Consider the following 21,123-nt stretch of genomic DNA (forward strand, 5'->3'; position numbering starts at 1 on the left):
CGCTTAGCATTGTTAGGTGCTGACGTTCAGCTGGATTGCGAGTCGCGAATTTGGTCTTTAAATAAACGAAAAAGTAACAAAGCATTAACTCACCAACTTTTGATAAACAACAGGAGCCCAATTACCCATGTGCAAATACATGCATGCCCTTCCTACAGTCATAGCACGATGTAAAAATTCCTTAGATATGTTACCAAAACTCTGAACCAGACTCCACCAAAGGCGGACGATAGTTAATGAATGCGTTGGAGACTTATTGGTACAGTATCTGCTATTGTTGGTGGTTAAATCCGTTAATCAGAGCCGCAAGGTCTAGGGCGCTGCAGTCATGGGACTGTGCGGCTGGTCCCGGCGGAGGTTCGAGCCTCCCTCGGGCATATGTGTGTGTGTGTGTGTGTGTGTGTGTGTGTGTCCCTAGGATAATTTAGGTTAATTAGTGTGTAAGCTTAGGGACTGATGACCTTAGCAGTTACGTCCCATAAGATTTCACACACATTTGAACATTTTTTTGTTGATCAGAGTGGGGGTTCCAGTTTCTTAACTCCACATTTGATTGGACGAATGCTGTCTGGGTTGCCGCGTGTATCTCAGCAGCACAATCAATTAAAACAGATAAAAACATGAAGAATATTTTTTTTCTACTCACAGACAGACTGCACCCGCCCTTTGCGGGTGGACCAGGGAGCAGGTGAATTAAGAGGTGTTTAAGTGCGAAACTCTGCTACGAAAACGCTACAACTTCGGGAGAAATAATTCAATTAATTTTTAAACGGGATTCAACTCAGACCGTCACAAAAACGAATTAGCACGCCATACTGATAAATACGAGGTTAGAATTTAATGACTCTCTCGCTCGCTTACCCTCTCCTCCCAGCCCTTAGTTAAAATGGCTCTAAGCAATATGGGACTTAACATCTGAGGTCATCACTCCCCTAGAACTTAGAACTACTTAAATGTAACTAACCTAAGGACATCACACACATCCATGCCCGAGGCAGGATTCAAACCTGCGACCGTAACGGCAGCGCGGTTCCGGACTGGAGTGCCTAGAACCGCAGTCCCTTAGTCATTCTCCGCATTTACAGAGGAGGATATGTTTCAGTGTAACACATTCGAACGAGGGTGGCGCAACGAGGGGAAACCACTGGATTCGCGTTAGGTAAGAGAAGGATTCAAAAGCCCGTATAACGATCCAGACTTAGGTTTCCATAAATAAATTAAGGAGACTGCGGGGGCGATTCCTTTGAGAAGATCACCACGGTCATTCTCGTACATACTACTTCTATACAAACTTGTGCTCCCTCATTATGACCTCACGTTAAACTGCAACTATCCTTCCTCCTAGGATTCTTATTCCAGTGGAACAACAATTTGACAAATGTACTCACCTCTTCGGTCCCTATTAGGATGTTCTTCGACAGGCAATGCGAGTTTATCATAGACTGTTTGAGAAAACAGTAAATTGCCAAGGGTCGAGAAGAGCTTCGTGTTTATTGTGCTTGCAAAGAAGTTGATTATTCGCTGCTGCAGGATCCACATCGACTGGCTCTTGTTTTTTTCAGAGCTACTGCGCATCTCAACGGGGTATCTGAAAATCTCGTTCGCAACAATTTTTTTTTCTGGTACTATGTTCGACTGACTCAGTCTTTTTGTACTGTGTATGCAGACGAACTGAGACACACACTTCGTGAAACGTGAAAGACGCGCGGTATTACTGATTTCCCAAATTCCGTTGATCTCTGTTTCCGTAAACCATACAGTTCTACTATGTGGGGTGCCATAACCGATATTGACTGAATAGTTGTCAAAGACAATAACGACAAAAATAAAAAAAATCCTGATTTTACATAATTAATATCTATCGACATAATATATGAGGAATGTGTTTACCGCAAAAACTCACGTAGTGAGAAGAAATAATGTGTTTTCACCTGCAGTCATTTCCTAAGTTCATTCTCGGGTTGTCGGTGTATGATATTAATGAAAATCTCCAAAGACTGTCCTTTACAATTTTAAAACTACAACACAATACAAAAACAAAATCGAGCGATTATGTGGAGCTAGGAGCAATGAGTCTCCAACTCACGCCCTTCCAATAGAAGCCAAAAAATGCCATCTGTAGAGGAAAACCAACAAAAAAGTTCCTGTTATGGCTTAAGTTCTGCGTCTCGCAGAGAAAGAGCATTCTCAGAAGAAAGCAAACGAACACTATGATAGTGAACGGCTCCCGCTGTCTCAGATTCACGTTTCCTTTGACACGAAAGTACCACAGACAAACTGTCTAAGCATCGAATGTTACCACTGTTTCGTAAAGGTGTGAAACAGGGAGTGTCAACCTGACGTCTTCTACTTACCAAGCAGAAGGGGACAAGCGTTTACCGTTAATCATACTGATGATGTAGGTAATAAATTACCTGAAAAGCGGATGGCCAGATTTACTGCGTACACAATGCTAGCAGAAACTTAAGCGTCAGTGTTAGACATCTGAACTACAGGTTTTCAGTTAAAATCTATCTGCTATAGCTCTAAAAATTTTGGAGATTTGATGTTTCTCCGTTTTGAAACCAGGTTAAAAAACTTTTTCTGACTAAAATATTTTCTTGATCTAAAACTGCTAGACCTACAGCTATGAAATTTTTACGGCTGTTTTATTACCAGCTCTGTGTAGTGCTTTTCTCTGTGTCTTGTATGAGAAGAATCCGCACCATGAATAGGTGTAACAAGCGAAACTCCCCACGCACCCCCCTGCCCCCGCTCCTTCCCAGATTTAGTGGTAAGATGGCCCAGTGTATAGCCCGACAAAAACTGAAGAGTTGGGTTGGGGTTGTTTTGGTAGAAGAGACCAAACAGCGAAGTCATCGGTCTCATTGGATTAGGGAAGGAAGTCGGCCGCGCCCTTTCAGAGGAACCATCCCAGCATTTGCCTGGAGCGATTTAGGGAAAGCACGGAAAACCTAAATCAGGATGGGCGGACGCGGGATTGAACCGTGATCCTCCCGAATGTGAGTCCAGTGTACTACCACTGCGCCACCTCGCTCGGCCAAAAACTGAAGACATATCAAGCATGAAAATAGGAAGGTGGTGTACTGAAATGTAAAAGAAGCAGCAGAACAGGAACAGTGCAGGGCCCAAACTAAACATGTGCAACATCGAGGAAAGCTGGAAGTACCACTGCGTCGTGATTGTGTGGTCTTGGTGTTGGACTACAAAGTGGGAGGACCGTGTACAAATCTGTCTTGCGCTTTTTCTTTTTTTTCTTTTTTTTTCTTCACAAAATTATCAACTTTCCGTCCGGTCATTGACGTGTCGTTCTCCTCCTGCAGTCTTAGCAACTGCCAAACTATACACTGGTTGGAGAATATAAGTCATGCGATAAGAATATATTACCGTCACAATTGAATGTGATGAACAGATAGAGCTGGCGAGATGCCGCATAGACCCATCACAGAAATGGAAACAGCAAACGGCTGTAAACTACATTACAACGAAAGGAATTCAAGTGTGGAAACTTCTAAAACGGAACCTAAGAGTCATAACATGGGGTATTTTTGTAGAACGAATAGGAGGTAAAGTACGACTGGAAGTCCCTCCCTTACCCTTCGCTGTCGCAAACGGACGTTACACCACGACACACATATTTTTGAATACAGCGGATAGGCGTGTCAGTGACCGGACGGACAGTTCATAATTTGGCAGGAAAAAAGGGCATTAGGGAGATTCGAACACGGATCTCCCCGTTCGCTGTCCAACTAGGTGACCACATATCCACGACGCAATATCCCGCAAATTCCCGCGATGTTGCTCGTCGCAAGCTTCGACCGTTCACTGTTCCTATTTTGTTTCTTTTTCCCATTGTTCAGTATGCATTCTTCTTGGTTTCAGGCTTGATCTGTGTTCAGTTTTTAACGGACTATCCATTGGACCATCTTACCGCTAAATCTGAGGGAAGGAGAGGGTGGGGGATGGGGGGGGGGGGGGGTGCGATGGGAAATTTCCCTTGCAAGCTGTGCCAATAGTGTTTTATAGCGGAACAAAACTGCCCAATATTGCTATAGAACTTCCCGGTAGCTATAGGAGTAACAGCTCTCGAGAACGAAAACTTATAGTCGGGAAAACATGGTTTTTGTAGCCCTTTTACGAAAACGGAAAGAACATTTTACTTCCAGAAGAATTAGAGCTAGAGCACTGAAGTTTTAAATGAAAACCGGTAATTAAGGCGTGTGATAATAATTTATAAAGTATTGATTGAAATGCTGTTACTTCAGGGGCACACGCGGATTTCACGTAATTTAGTCCTGTCAAACTTTCTGCAGGCACTGTGCATAATGACGGGCCGCAACACATAGGGGAGTTATTGCGACAAAATAAAATACCTACAGCCGTCCTTACGATTTTATTTTATTGCAACCAGTTTCAACGCTTCAGTGCGTCATCTTCAGGCTGTTGTTGATGCGGTACGGGTTGATATGATCCCTACACATATATCACATGAGTTGCCAGCATTACTGGATACGCAGATAATGTGTCAGCACTATGGACATAAGGGAGTTGGTTGTGCTTATTATTTCCATCCGTCGTAGAAAGAGAAAAATTTTCATTACCACAATTAAGCAGCATTTATACTGCAGAACTAATCATAATTGAAGAAGCAACTACGTTTGGAGCCAAAAAAAAAAGGACAAATCTTTTCTAATGAACTCTAGAATGCTTTGGAACCCTTAGAACACCGGAGGTGGAAATCGGTGTTTTGTTTATGATGTAGTGGAATTGATAATGAATGACAAGAACGATATGAAACGCCTGACAGGTAACTAAGCGCATTTAAAATGCAAACAATAGTGATTTCTTCTCAACGATTCCTTCTATTCCATAGACAAATGTTTTATTTCGGACCAGTAAAATGCGCATGTACAGCGTAGCAGACAAATCGCTTAGTTTTAGTTTAAAGAGTATTTCAATTAGCATGCCTAGCGTCACTGATTAGAATGATCCTCACGCACGCAAGCAACCACACAGGCACGCGTGTTGTGTGTACATAGCCTGTAAACAGACTCGATCCACAAAGTTACGGTAGAAATTTATGGGACAAGACTGTGCTTCCGATACGCAATGCAAATACGGAAACTCGTCTACACAGCGAGACAATTTTTTCTCCGCTGTGTTTGGCTGCTGCATGCATTTTTATCATAATGTGGTTACTTCCGCGATTCGCAATAGAAACGACAGTAAAAACGCATTTTTAAAATTGGAGGTCAGAGAAGACAATTAAAGAACCTTTCACGGTGGCTTGGGATTCTTAATAGTGGTGCGAGGCTGGAGAAAGGATGGGGGGGGGGGGGGGGGGGGGGGGCGGCGGAGCGAGGGAGGGTGATCTACAGCGAACTTCGGCATAAATCACTGTAGACATTAAAATCATACACTTCGTGCGGTTTGATTACTTAGGATTAAGAACTTTTACAATCTGATATGACAGCTGTCTAAAAGTATACACTTCATATTAAACGAAATTAGACAACTAATGTACGGCAAATGTCTGAAATTGGGAAATCGAAATCATGTTGGCCTTAACCTCTGTGACGTCAGAGGCCATCAATCACACTAGAAGGGCACTTGAGTGTTGGCTGTGTCCCTTCGCCTCATCATTCATCTTCACCGGAGTTTCATTCCTATGGCATACGGTATCACGCAATTTGGTCCTCCTACAATTTTTGCACGCTAAAAAAAATTCCTTGTTGACAAGAGCACATTTCACGAATGTGGAGGAATAATATTGGAAGAAAGTGGCGAGAGGGTGTAAATAATTGTAAAACATAACTCACTACTCCAGCTTTTTTTTTTATAAAAAAGCATTATGTACAAATAAAATAAATAACTTATCTGGAAAAGAATACAGGTTAATTTTTTGATAAATACGCAGTATACAGGGATTTTTTTAACTATGCATTCGCAGCAAGAAATTCACATGATCTTATCACTCAAAAAAAAGTTTTATGGAACCTGAAACTTTTTTCAGATACAAAACGCTAATAAAAGGATCTGCAGCGAATTGCAATTCAATCTCAATGTAGACAAGTGTAATGTGCTGCGAATACATAGAAAGATAGATCCCATATCATTTAGCTACAAAATAGCAGGTCAGCAACTGGAAGCAGTTAATTCCATAAATTATCTGGGAGTACGCATTAGGAGTGATTTAAAATGGAATGATCATATTAAGTTTATCGTCGGTAAAGCAGATGCCAGACAGATTCATTGGAAGAATCCTAAGGAAATGCAATCCGAAAACAAAGGAAGTAGGTTACAGTACGCCCGTTCGCCCACTGCTTGAATACTGCTCAACACTGTGGGATCCGTACCAGATAGGGTTGATAGAAGAGATAGAGAAGATCCACCGGAGAGCAGTGCGCTTCGTTACAGGATCATTTAGTGATAAACTCCAGTGGAAGACTCTGCAGGAGAGACGCTCAGTAGCTCAGTACGGGCTTTTGTTAAAGTTTCGAGAACACACCTTCACCGAAGAGTCAAGCAGTATATTGCTCCCTCCTACGTATATCTCGCGAAGAGACCATGAGGATAAAATCAGAGAGAGAGCCCCACAGAAGCATATCGACAATCCTTTTTTCCACGAACAATACGAGACTGGAATAGAAGGGAGAACCGATAGAGGTACTCAGGGTACCCTCCGCCACACACCGTCATGTGGCTTGCGGAGTATGGATGTAGATGTAGATGTGTTTTAACACCATTCTCACGAAACTTATTTTACCAATAAAATGAACGCCCTTTTAGTTTTTTCATTTTTGTCTTCAATCTTGCCCCGTATTAATACTTGCTACGACCTTCTTACCGAGTTTATATTTATGAAAACTCTGACTTGACAGAAACTTATCTGCACGCCTCAGTTAATGCTTTATCGTACTGAAAGTCACTGTGTTGTTAGAAGTTGCTCAAACTATTCTGTACGCATTTACAGACACGGTCAGTGCACAGCATTTTTATGAAAAAAATTATATCTCGTCGCCGAGGTATTTGAACTGTAGGTACTTACCAGTTCAAAATACAGGGTGATTCAAAAAGAATACCACAACTTTAAAAATGTGTATTTAATGAAAGAAACATAATATAACCTTCTGTTATACATCATTACAAAGAGAATTTAAAAAGGTTTTTTTTTCACTCAAAAACAAGTTCAGAGATGTTCAATATGGCCCCCTCCAGACACTCGAGAAATATCAACCCGATACTCCAACTCGTTCCACACTCTCTGTAGCATATCAGGCATAACAGTTTGGATAGCTGCTGTTATTTCTCGTTTCAAATCATCAATGGTGGCTGGGAGAGGTGGCCGAAACACCATACCCTTAACATTCCCCCATAAGAAAAAATCGCTGGGGGTAAGATCAGGGCCTCTTGGAGGCCAGTGATGAAGTGCTCTGTCACGGGCTGTCTGGCGGCCGATCCATCGCCTCGGGTAGTTGACGTTCAGGTAGTTACAGACAGATAAGTGCCAATGTGGTGGCGCTCTATCCTGCTGAAATATGAATTATTGTGCTTCTTGTTCGAGCTGAGGAAACAGCCAATTCTCTAACATCTCCAGATACCGTCCAGAACTTTTCCCTTTGCACAAACACCCATCCTCTGTAAACTGTTTATACCAACGTTTAATACACCACCTATCAGGAGGTTTAACACCGTACTTCGTTCGAAATGCACGCTGAACAACTGTCGTCGATTCACTTCTGCCGTACTCAATAACACAAAAAGCTTTCTGTTGAGCGGTCGCCATCTTAGCATCAACTGACGCTGAGGCCTAGTCAACAGCGCCTCAAGCGAACAAATGTACAACTAAATGAAACTTTATAGCTCCCTTAATTCGCCGACAGATAGTGCTTAGCTCTGCCGTTTGTCGTTGCAGAGTTTTAAATTCCTAAAGTTGTGGTATTCTTTTTGAATCACCCTGTATAATACTCTGTGCAGCTTCTCTACGGGAATCATTATTAGGAAAGATGTCGGTAAGTACATTTCTGCATATTTGTCAGTGCCTCCACCAACTTCTTGTACGGTATCGTCTTTTATCTATCGTTTTTTAAGCTAGGCGCGCATGCAGTTGCTTCAGAATACACCCAAGCCAACAGCTACAAGTCCAACAGATGTGTTCTTCATGAACCTATCTATTCAGAACTCGTCTCAGTGCTGCGATAGCATCTGTCATCAAGTTGTATGGTCTCAGGCGACAAAGATTAAAAACTTAACGTTTAGGCGACGTCGTAGTCATTAAAGGCAGCGCCTTTTACATAAGTTGGGAAATGATGGGAAGGTAATCAACTTTTTTTTAAACAGCGACACCGCCATCAACTTGGAGATATTTAGCAACGCGAAATCTATATCTGAAGGGCCCTGACGGGGATTTTATTCAAACTTCGGTTTGTTAAGCATGTACCAATTCATTTGGCATAAATGCAGAAGCGAAACCTGTTGAATTAAGAAAAGTTAAAGCTTTTTTCAGAAATGGAAAAAAATAATTCGATCTTTAATCTGATTGTTTTATATGCAAATGGGCAATATTGGGCCTTCTTGGTGAAATCTGCTTCTGTCTTGCTTTATAGATCTGTCGACGGGTAGAATTTGGATGAAATTTCGCACAGATATTCTTGGCTTAAAGAAATCTACATCTATCTTAGCTTTGCTCTCCGTAGTTATGAGAAAATGGATATAGAAGTCTTCAGTGTCATTTAAGTTCTAATGACGGCTAGTTGCCGGGCAGGTTCAGTCGGCTTTTACAGAAGCTATATTTACGGACACAGGTTCAAGCACACCTAAGTTATTGATAACTTTTATTCTGTAAATATATTTTACCAACAAAGTAATCACTATTTCAGTATTGCAGATCGTTGTTCGTATGCTGTGTGTCGCATTACAGCTCTCCCAGTTGCGACACAAATTAATCCGCGTTATTTCACGATTCACTGTCTTTTCGTATTTCGCCATCTATTAGGAATAGCTTGAGCAGTTAAACGCCTGCTGCTACGTAGCTTTCATTTGCCATCAAAGGACCAAGAGGAAGACACTGAATCGAGCAGTTTATTACGGTTAGCGTACATACTGAGAACAAGTCCAATATTTGAGAGGAAATTACGAAGTGTTATTAAATATAACAGTGGAAAATTTTGGACTCACCCACATTTAGCATAACTGTTTAACCAGTTTTCGGAAGTCAGTAAAAAGAATCAGTTTGCAGTGCAACGGCATAGTTAACTGGCCTTTAGCAGACGACGACACGTTGATATCAGTAAAGAAAGGCAAATGGAATACTGGAGGAAGAGCCAGCCAAAAAGTCATCAAGAGAGGGTACAAATAAAAATATTCATTTGAGAAGTGAAAATACTTCCAGTTTGGGTCGTGTCATTTAACTGAGGCAGCGAAGCCTTGTGTTAGGGTTTTTAACGTAAAGTGCCACCCGATCGTTTGTGTAGCGTGGGACGTATGAACTAAATAGGTGTTAATTCTGTGGAGTAAAGTAGTTAAGTTTAATTTTTATATATAAATTCAGAATAATTAGCAGGCAATATTTCTTTCATTCTGTCATTTATTTATTAAAACAAAAAATTTCATCAAACGAATGGGATTATTTATAATGTTAAAATGGTTGTCTTGAAACAAAGTATATTTTACCTGAGAAATGTTGAGTATGACGCCTTAACATCTACGCCAACAGAATAGCTCAGCAATTGGTCTGATTGATTGAGAGGGTTTATGGGACCAAACGGCGAGGTCATCAGTTCCACGATTCCGAAGTTACTCACAGAAGAAAGAGGGTCCACTAAAAACGAACGGATCCAGTCAGGGGGTTGGAATCATACAATAATGAAGTTAACACGCACACGGTAAACGGCATGAAAGGTGAGACCAAATCTAAAAACTGGAAAAAAAAGGAGGCGGTCTTTCCATGGTGGAGTTGTCATGGGCTCCCAAAACGAGATGACACGACGTGGGGTCCCAACCACAACCAACCTGACCCTGCTCCAAGATCGGCAATTGGAAAACAATGTTGTCTCGCACTAAAAGTCTAAGAAAGTATCTATTTTCTTTCACTGACAGATCTATGTGAAGTTTCATACGAATCTATGAGCCATAGTAGTTTGCTTCCGTTAATAGCCGGTTAAAAAGTAGCAATGAATTAATCATAAAGTTACTGAACATAACATTCCCAGACAGCCTTTAGCAATTTAGGGAAAAAATCTACTACACCTGGCTGATTCAGACGGAATTCCAACTTAGATCCGATCAATCGCTTCGACTGCTTTTTCTAAGAACTATGAAAAGTTTTTGGCAGCTTGAAGAAACCTAAGAAAAACACTTCTGAGGAATCTTAAGGCGCGATTACTAGCAATTATTATTTTCAAACTGCAAAATATCATGAAAGTTTCGTCACTTTTCGGAACGAATTTGAGTGTAACGGATGGGCGCGCGTTAGATAAGATAACAGCCACTTGTCATTCTGATAACAGACGGCTGTACACTAGCTCCGTCCATAAATGTACGGAGAGTAAAGCCGGGAAACAGTATTCCAAGACAGTGGCCTAGCAAAGCCGCAGTTTATAGCTAAAATTTTCTATTTTGGAGTAAAAAAAATACAAGTATTGCTTATTCAAATGACTATAAACATCTACTGACGGAATTAGGGACCTACTTCTACAGCGCCTCATCTTAACTGTTTCGGCGCTGACTGCAACGAAAAGTGCTTCATATGGAGCGACATCTGGAACACAAATATTTTCGGTCCTTCTCACGGTTTTTATGAAAAATCTAACGAAGATCACAGCGGAGCGGGGTTTTTTGAAGCGGAACTCCGGAAGTTACCGACACGCATTTCCTGGTCCCGGCTTCCTGAGGTGCCAGCTGATACAAGGCGCGACTCAACCGCGAGTAGGGCCACGACGGAGTCATCAGAGTTGAAACAGAAGCTCCAACTGGGGAGATCGGCCGCGCCTTGTTCAATGAGACCACCCCGGCATTTGCCTCCAGCAGTTTTCGAAAACTACGGGAAACCAAAATTTGCATGACGTGATGAGGGCTTGAACTCCAGTCCTCCAAAATGCAGTTCGCATGTCTTAAGCAGTGCACGACCTCACTCAGTCTCAATCGCGGAAGTCTTATTGGCTTCACAGGACGGCGAATATCCGAGACTGCAGCAGTCATCTAATCTATACTACATACTGTGGTAGGAAATAGGCTGTTCTTAAACACACACAGCAGTGAATGTCTTTATTGCTTTCTACATGAAACTGAATAAAAGACTGGTAATCCATGTTTATTTTTTAAATTTTAGACAGCTTTTTTCATAGGCTCCACCGAAGAAAGATTTGTTTGTGTCTGCGTTTATAGTAATTTCAGAGTACAGCATGAGAATGGCCAGTATAGTTTGAATAAATTGAAGGATACAGGAAAGATCGATTTTTTCTTACTAAAAAAAACAAAAAACATTGTATTCATATACGAACAGGGAATGTGATGCACGTATCCATTTTGTACTCCGTAGTTGCTTAAAATAGGGAGAAGGTTTTAAGCTTATAGCTAAGGTAAATAATACTAGTTCTTCCTTAACAAAATCCGTACCAGGTTGGACTAACAGAAAAGAGAGGAAAGAATCAGAAGAGCTGTATGAACATGTTTGTTTAGCCACCATTAGTGTGTCACAGAGATCTTCAACAAATTGCAGTGGTAGACTTACCAGAAAGACGTTGAGCAGAAACTCAAAATTCGAAGAAGGTGGAGGGGGGGGGGGGGGGGCAAGTGAGGAAACTTATTACTTCCTAAATCATACACTCATGTAATAGCAAAAGGCTAAAATTAGATGTATTCGGAGGTCATGCAGGAAAAAGGAAATCGACAGTCTCTTCTCTCCGTTGGTCATCTGCGAAAGCAATAGAGGACGAGAAATTGAAGGGGTTGCTGGAATAATCAATTAACTCACAAGATCGTATCCATAACGAATATTCACTCTGCAGAAGAGTAATAATAGATTTGCAACTTCCGGGCAGATAAAAAGTATGTGCAGAAACTGGTCTCTAACAGATAGTGTGATCACACTAACCCTTACTCAACCGAAGGTTAGCGCTTTCTTCCGCCGACCCCTTCAGTCGATACTCGTGCGCTGTGTATACTTCCCCGGTGGCTTATAGAGTACACACGTGTAGAATCTTTTGTATATTGCCTGCAATTGTTATGTCGAACTAGCTTATTTATTTCAAAAACACTGATACTACAGTAACGGTCTGTCATGATTCTTATTTCTGCTACATGTTACCAGCGTACAATCATGCTTTGGCAGAGCATAAAATTGTATTGCAGCTTGACGATCAGACAAAGTTTTTATAATTCTTTGGAAAAGTTTAGCAGCCTGACTCATTGTAGGGTAGCTACGGAGATGTATCCGTGGTCTGGCCCGCTAAAACTTTTTTCATCTCCATGATTTGGAAGACAGGAGAAACAGAACAGGTGCCGCGCATTTGCTGCTCAGCACTACGACCATCTCTGCGTTACTCTTCTGTATTTCTCCACACACAGTACTACAAGTATTTTCACACGATAAAAATACACGTTTGAAACAGGCAAACGTAAACTAATCATGACGCTCTGTATTACCACAGGCATCAGGAAGAGGAAGGGAGGAGGGCCACAGGTAGCTCACCTCCCCCCCCCCCCCCCTTTTCCTGAAACCTGGAGTACAGAATTTTTTGCAGAACTATCACACTATTTCTAGAAGTGAGTGGACAACCATCGATTCTCTGGGGTATAGTAAGTTTCTGTGTCACCTATAAAAACTTAGTTGGTGTGCCAAAACACGCCTGGAAACTGACCAACTCATTTATATAAAAAAATAGCCGTTTTAGAGTCTTGCCTACCCCTTCCCCGGAAAAAAATTTCTGTGGGCGCCTATGTGCATTACGTAATAGTTTTGTCACATCTAAAAGGAAGGAAGAGAAGAAAATAATTCATTAGACGACCATGTATCAGTAACAAACTAGACGGAAATTCTCTGCGTGCTCCCTGTATTTTCCAGATAAAGGGCGATTGGTGAAAAAAATTCTCGCCGAAATTGGTTGTAACAAAGCGGATCTACAAATGCCGAACATCATAGTAAACTGGTTTCACTAAGGTTTTACCAATACAATAACGCAGGATTGTGGCGTTCACTAGGAAGTCATCAGTGAATGTGTTACTTTGCTAGGAGCAGAACATAAATCAGATTGAAGGAATATGAATACTACTCCCAGTTTTTCCTATCGCCTTACGATAAATGATGGAGTTTAAAACAATATCTTTCCGAGTGACTCCCCAATAATTTATTCCTGGTTAAGGCTCCAGGTGCATGGGTCATTGCCGGCCGGAGTGGCCGAGCGGTTCAAGGCGCTACAGTCTGGAACCGCGCGACCGCTATGGTCGCAGGTTCGAATCCTGCCTCGGACATGGATATGCGTGATGTTCTTAGGTTAGTTAGGCTTACATAGTTCTAAGTTCTAGGGAACTGATGACCTCAGAAGTCAAGTCCCATAGTGCTCAGAGCCATTTGAAACATTTTCGCATGGGTCATTGTTTTTCTCTACTTTACAGCGATATTATGAATTTGAACAACATGATACAAGAGTCATCCGTGAGTGGATATGGGCCGGTTGTCTGCGATGTTGCTCTTTCAGAGTGGAACTCCCTTTTTGCAACTAATTTACTCTAAATGAAACCTTCCTGGCAATCGACATGTCAGACTATCATTAAAAACTCCATCTTACGAACAGAGGCATCCGATCATTGTAGGACGGTTTCGTTGGAAACAGCACTGCCCGCAAAAGCCAAGAGGTATGCGCTCGAGTCCCTGTGTAGCATGCGTGAAAAAGGAAGATCAGAATTTAATGTTCTGTCGACAGCGAGGTCATTAGAGGCGGAATATCAGCTCGCATTCGGGGAAGGAAACCGGCAGTGACCTTCCCAGGCAAACTAGGCCGGCTTTTACTCCAAGCAATTTAGAAAAAGTGGAAACTGTAAACCAAGATGGGTGTACAGCCAACTGAACCGCCGACCTCTCGACTTAGAGTCCACTGTCATAAACACTGCGGCATCTCACTGTGTCTGGGGGAATATATTGATTATTGAAACCACAATTTATGGATTACGTTTTATATCCCGACAGGGTGGCAACATACACAAGGCGTGATCAAAAATTTTCCGTTCGGAGGCCATACAGTCCAGAATCGGTATGCCGATCAGGCAAAATCGCCGTGAGCGTTGAGGTAATCACTACACCGACACGCTCCAGGTTGAAGATACTCGTCTGGTAAAAACACCGTGTCTTGCTGCCTGAAGGAGTCCTAACTGCCTGTTGCAAATCATCGCCCGACAGGAATTGTCGATCCTTCAAGGCTTTTTTTAAGCGACCCAATAGCTTGGGAAGACGTAAGGACTACAGGACGTGTGTTCGAGCGTCTCCCACTTGTCCGTAATGGATGAGGCTGGCTTCCGAGATCGACCGGCGTCTTTTCTCGAACCGCGACCGGCACGGTCGCAGTTCCACAACGGTGGTTCTCGTCTCGACGGGCATGAGGCCCCAAATATAATAGTGCGTTGATCCTGTTTGGACTCATTTGGTAATAATGTCGCCATAGTTGGCGTTTACACATTTACCGTACGCACGTCGGAAAGACGCGAATGCCACAATATTCGCTTGCCTACATGCCGCTGCTTATATACCCGCATCGGAGTAGCGGTACGTTTCACGTACTCTGCCGCGACACCCTCAAACGAAAACGTTTTATCACTTCCCACAGTTTACTGAAGTGCCCTTTATTTTAGGAGACGATGAGATGGGTGCTGTAAGTGGTTGACGTGCTACATCTAGCTTGCTCTACACTTTGATCGGCAGCAAGTTTTAGCGTGTTCTGAGGACAGCCAGCTCAACGATTTATTTCTTTAGTGATCACGTAGCCATACTTCCTGACAAACCACACTCTCATCTGCATATTCGTATATTATCATTACATTTGGAGACTGATTATAGAAACAATTTAATTTGTGGGGCCGAGGGTGAATATGCGCGTTAACGTGGCACAGACAGCATTAATGAACTTTCAGTAACATTTTCTTTATCGTGGATAGCTTTTTAAGCATTTCAACGACAATCTCGCACTGTTTTAGTACCGACACTAATAACTGCTACGTGGAGCGTCGAAAGCCTATGATCGAATCAGTCCGGTCTCTGGCCAGTACGATGTTTATACAGATCGAAGTTTTTGTGCTGTTTCCTTACTCAGCTGGCCATCAGCGACTGGATCGCTGTATACATTTCACAACGCAGTGAAGTCTCTGGTGGCATCAGAAAACCGCTACAAGATTGCCTTCCAATCCCTTCTTTCCACACATTCTAGCTGACTTAACTGGCCACCAAAGGGTAAAGGCGCTCTCATAGCAAATATTTAGCGGAACTCTGCGGCGTATAACATGCGTGCAAAGACGATATGATTACTGACAGCTGGTAATGCTTGCAACAACGATACGATATCCAGGCGTATCCGGGATTTTGTCGCAAGCTGAGCCGCACTTAAACAGAATTGTCTTGGAAAAAAAAGACGATTTCAGATAGCATATTTCAGCACTAAACGTCCAAATGGTTGGAGAAAGTTGACCTCGTTGAATCACGTGACTGGTGTCTGCAGACATATCTATTGGCGAAGTGTCCCGCCTATTTGCGATAAGGTGTTACACATCCGCGATAGGGAAGAAAAGCGACAAGATACGATGGCGCGATATCACGTGACGTCACAGTTCCTGCAAGGCGCGAACGCCATGGGTCTGTTCTCGCTGATGTCACAGAGATGCCGTCAACCACCACACCTCTTTAGCCCTCATGGTCTAGGCTCCATGTGAGCGTGGTCAAACGTCAATTACAGACTTCAACAATTTTTAATTTTTTTAATTTTTCTGTGACCCAACAGGAGCCAATGCTGTCGACAATCTGTTCTCAATAATACTCGCTAAGTTTTACTGTGAATTTAATACCTTTATTTCAACAAAATTGTAGTATAATCTTGTAAAGAAAACCGTTTAATATATTTTTGTATAGAAACTTAGCTGAATATTCACAATGACCGAAAGCCTAAAAAAATAAATATTGCAGACTATAATCTGCGTCACTTAACTAAATGTTTCGGATAGAGGGGTCACATATTTATTTACGCAGATTCTTTAATTTTAGCACTGCTACGACCACGGTCGTTTCGTGGGGATATCTTGTATCGACGAGTTATGAGACAAAACCGAGTTGAAAAACGTAAAACACAGAGTGCAAATCACTGTGCTTCCGACCATATCACACACTGAATAACCAAACTAGCTTTTCTTTCGGAAACAAAATCACGTGAATATTCTGTGAAAGAGGAGGTTGGCGTATACGCTGTGCAATCTACAATTCCAGGCTTTCTTTTTGACAAATCTGCTCATCCATTCGTCTGTGTATCTGTCCACTTTTGCTCTCAGCAGTATGGCAGTCCTATCTAAAGCACCATCTGTACTCTAAAAAAAAAAAAATCAGAAAATGCTACAGCATAAAAATGCCTAATGTCAGATAACCCTACGCCCGTACTCTGCAGACCACAATGTAACGCAAGGCAGAGGGCACTCACTGAAGAGACATACCTGCTTCAAAGGAATTAATGAGACAACGGACGTGTTCTGTTCTGAACAATAAAAACTACACACAGATCCATTAACGCCTATTTGTTTACTTATGAGGGCACAGAAGATACGCAGATGGTCACTAGAGATCTCTGGTGAGTCATCGAAACTAATCAAAACACTCGACTTTTACTGCGGCAGTCGAGATTATGCAGGTGATCGTATCGCATCGAATGCGTTGTTTGCCAGCAGTGACACGAAAAAAAAAAAGTTTCAATGATAAGTGCATAACCTAATTACGACGAGATCACTTGAAATGAAACCTTGAGGTAAGGTTACGCCACGGAGATAAAACGACTTACGTTGAATAACACGCATTTTATTCGCTATCCATAATCAAGAAGAAATGAGAAATGTATTGTTGTCACAACTATGTGGAGCATATTAGGCGTCAGCAGCCGAAGGTTTCATTTGTTCATCCGCAGTTAAGAACTCTGTATGGACAATTAATAATATTCTCAGTCAACTACTGTATGAAAATAATGTATATTCTTTAATGACTATTCTTTAATTGTATGGACAAACAAACAAAAAATCAATTTTGTGCGGTACGTTCCTAGGCTTTCTGACAGTTAATGGAATTTTTCACAACGAGCTCGATGGAACAAAGGTTAATACTCTAGACTACAATTCGCGAGGAGTCTAAATACCCAAATTTCGCTGCATCGCTTTTTTTTTTTTTTTTTTAAAAAAAAAAGTTCGCGGTTGATTCTTGTTCAACCCGATCTTGTAGCGTCCCTGTAGGATTCCTGCGTCGACAACACGTAAGGAACCAGCGTGAAGATACTACCACTGCCGATTCTCCTGGAAACATTTATGTAAAAATAACTGTTTCGTAGAGAGAGAGAGAGAGAGAAAAAAAAAAAACACAATTTCGCCGGTTATTTGCAGATGTCATGCTGTCTGTTAGTAGGTATAGCAGAGTAAGCCGCACTGCTACATTTAAGTAGTAAATGTCACCATTAAGACGAGCAAATGTTATAGTTTACGCCTAGGATAATTATATAAAAACTGAACGGAATTATGTACAGAAACAAAATGACACTCACAGAAGATAGTACATAGGTACCGAAAGAAACAAGTGTAATGAAAAAGAGGAAAAAAACATTTTTGCAGAAAGCGGAATTAGCTGTATTAAAAAGTGAGCACTGCGCTTTTAGATTTAACAGTAGGTTCACCTTAGAACTAGCTATATGAATTGGGTCCACGGTCAAGAAACAGCTCATTTGGGTTTTCAGCTCTCGTATTTTTCGTGTTTGCAGTTAAAATTGTTGGATGTAAGGTCCGCCAATTATGCAAAACAGTGTTTTTTCAAAGTTTCCCACTTTGAAAAAACGGTGTTTTGCATAACTGGCGGACCTTGCATCCAACAGTAGATGTAGCATAAGATTGATGCCTACGTAAGTTTATGATGAAAGAACTGTCCCGTCCCACACAGATTTCGAATTCGTATCTATTCGTGCTTCACTTACTAGTCCCCAGAGCTGAATACTTTCATGTGGACTGCAGTTTTTTTTTTGCTGTCTTGTTAAGTAAATATATTTTGCTACTTAACATTTGCCTTAGCACCTGTAGTCAATGACTCTGTAACAGCTCCTATCTACGTTAACTATTGCTGAAAGTTCGGGTCTGTTAGTAGTGACATTTAAGGCATTACCCTCACAAGTCGACACTCAAACTGCTCGAAGTAATTATCGCAAAATAAAACAAGAAAGATAAGAGTACCGCACACGAATCTTTGCCCATGACACGTTTTATTCGCGTGGCTCGTATTCTACAGGAGGCAAAGGTCCCTATGGTACATCGGCATGACCAGGAAATTTACGCGCGATATTGTCCAAGTTTTATCTGGAGCGCTCTGACAATGCGGCCGGTCTATAAAACCTGTTACCATTCTGATGCACGTTAGATGCTTGCCCTCACCCAGATAATGCCACAGTCGACATTTGTAATAACGTCAGTAGTTATTACGAACTCTTTACGGCGTGCTATAAATTTCGCGGCGGCTGTGACAGGCAGACATCTGTTGACCAAATAAGTAATTTCGAAGTATGTACCCTTGCAAATGAATTTAGCTGGAGATTTTGTTTTCCACAGTGATCTCGGCTCATGTAATAGGTATGCGGCGGAAACAAATGGGTTGACACCCGGGCGACACGCTGTACTGAGCTCTAAAAACGTCGCTTTCGCGTCGCAGTACGGCGCGACCGCTAAAGATACCGGAGGCCTCGCGTGGCCAACAGCTGCCGGCTTACCTCGGGGCTGCGCGACGTCCTCCAATGCGTGCTGCTCCCACACGAGCACGTGGTTGCCCAGGTGGGCGCTGCCGTTCGCAGCCCTGACGGAGCCCGGCGTAACGCGAGCATTGCTTCGGCTCATCTCTCGGCACTGGTGTCTGCGCGGCCGCCGCCGCCGCCTGCTCTTAATAACCGCCGTCACGTGACCTGCGGCAGCCAATGGGCGCACGCCGGCGTGCCGCTTGCGTAACAGCACGCGCTACGGTGCGCGCTGCAGCGGCGCGCGACCACGTGCTGGCGGCTGTACGCGCCTCAGCTCGCCCGCAGGGGTGCGCGGTGTGTGCGCGCCGAAACGGAAGCCAAGGACGAGGCCGGATGTAGGTCGAAACCTGGCCGTCGCTCCCGTGACGAGTGTGCGTCACTGCGGCGCGTACGCGGTTATATCTTTGCAATTATGACTTTACTCGCCGCTTTCTTTAAGAAATACAGCGACGAGCCAATTTTTTTTTGTATTTTTATCTATACCATCCTCTTCTTCTTCTTCTTCTTCTTCTGCGTCTGCTGCTGCTGCTGCTGCTGACTAGAGTTTCCCCTGTTTGTCGGCCGCATTCTGTGGGCGTACTGAACCAACTACTGCCCCCTCTCTTGGGTGGTCGTTTCCCTTGGGGTCGTCCATGTTTACAAATTTTTAGTCGCGAAATAGAGGAGACACTAACACAGATTCTTTTTGAGTAGCCAGACTTCTGACTGGTTTGATGCGGTCCTCCACGAATCCCTCTCCCGTGCCAACATTTTCATCTTAGAGTAGCACTTCGTGTCAGCGTTTTACACATATTCCTTCCTTCGCCATTTCCACAGAGAAGCTAATCATTCTTTACCTTACCGGTTCATGTAATTTTTGACAGTATTTTGTTGCACCACATCTCTGATACTTCGATGTTCTTTTCCGATTTTCCCACAGTCCATGTCTCATTGCCATATAATAGAGTTGGGCAACACTATTCTTTTTCTCGATTCGATTCCTACGATTCAATCTCACATTGCGAATCGATTCCTACGATTCGCTCACGATTCTAGTCTGCGATAGCACGATTCTTACGGAATGCAAAAAGTTCTACATCTTACTCACAGATGGCAGGACATGTCTGAAATTGTCAATGGGGTTAGAATCGAACTGCGTCATGAAAAGATATGCCAGAAATAGTTTATTTATAAGTAAACATGCATATGACGTTGCAAGTGTGATTCTCGATTTATACGTGTGATGCCTTAATTGATGAAAGGTCACGTTTGATTTGATTGTATCTATTGTTTTATTTCAGTATGCCAGGAAACAGGAGTCGATTTGTGCGAAAAGTGGTGCAAAATTGCTTCCTTTGTTCACACCCATCCTCCACTTGACTGCCATCTGGCGGCTGTAATCATTCGGCATGATTCGGAAGTTGCCTTCGAAGCATAGCGTACTAAGAATCGATGAATCTTTGGAACTTGGACTTGTCACGACTCGGAAACACGCAGTCGTTCTTACGATTCTTTTGAACGACGATTCGTCCGTATCACGATTCGATTCTTACGATTCTTTATTTAGAGTCGTTCAAATGAACGACTCATTCACTAATCGCCACAACTCTACCATACAATGCTGTGATTCAAATATATATCCTCAGAAATTTCATCTTCAGATTAAGATCTGTGTTTGAGACTAGTAAACTTTTGTCCAAGAGTATTCTTTTTACCAGTACTATACAGCTTTTAATGTCCTCCTGGTTCCATCCACCATGGTTTATTCTGCTGCCTAGATAACAGAATTCTTTAACATCCTATACTCCATGATCACCAATCCTGACTTTAGTATCTCACTTCTTATTTCTGCTACTTCTCATAAATTTCGTGTTTTTGCGATTTACTCGCAATCCATATTTTGCACTCATTAGACTGTTCATTCCACTCAGGAGAGCCTGTTATTCTTCTTCATTTTCACTCAGGATAGCAATGTCTTCAACCAATCTTATCACTAACATCCTTTCACTTTGAATTTTAATTCCAGACGTGAAACATTCCTTTATTTCCGTCATTGCTTCTTCGATATACAGGGTGGTCCATTGATAGTGACCGGGCCAAATATCTCGCGAAATTTATCCAACTCTCTGTCTTCCTCTGTAGT

At 42.4% G+C, this 21,123-nt stretch overlaps 1 protein-coding gene across 4 annotated transcripts in view; it reads right to left on the minus strand.

Moving 5' to 3' along the window:
* The window catches only part of LOC124605422 (putative inorganic phosphate cotransporter), a 169,174-nt gene that overhangs the window by 9,036 nt on the left and 139,015 nt on the right, over positions 1-21,123 (minus strand). For 3 of the 4 annotated variants that reach the window (XR_006978641.1, XR_006978642.1, XM_047137078.1), the window contains exon 1: positions 18,978-19,105. The exons of the other annotated variant lie outside the window; for it this stretch is intronic. Coding sequence is in view for 1 of the 3 variants with exons in the window: in XM_047137078.1 (XP_046993034.1) it covers positions 18,978-19,101 (124 nt within the window). In the remaining 2 variants the exon portion in view is untranslated. Of the gene's footprint in view, positions 1-18,977; positions 19,106-21,123 lie in introns of those variants that run through there. 4 annotated transcript variants of the gene reach the window in all.

The sequence above is a fragment of the Schistocerca americana genome, chromosome 3 (assembly GCF_021461395.2).
Source record: "Schistocerca americana isolate TAMUIC-IGC-003095 chromosome 3, iqSchAmer2.1, whole genome shotgun sequence".
NCBI lineage: Eukaryota > Metazoa > Arthropoda > Insecta > Orthoptera > Acrididae > Schistocerca > Schistocerca americana.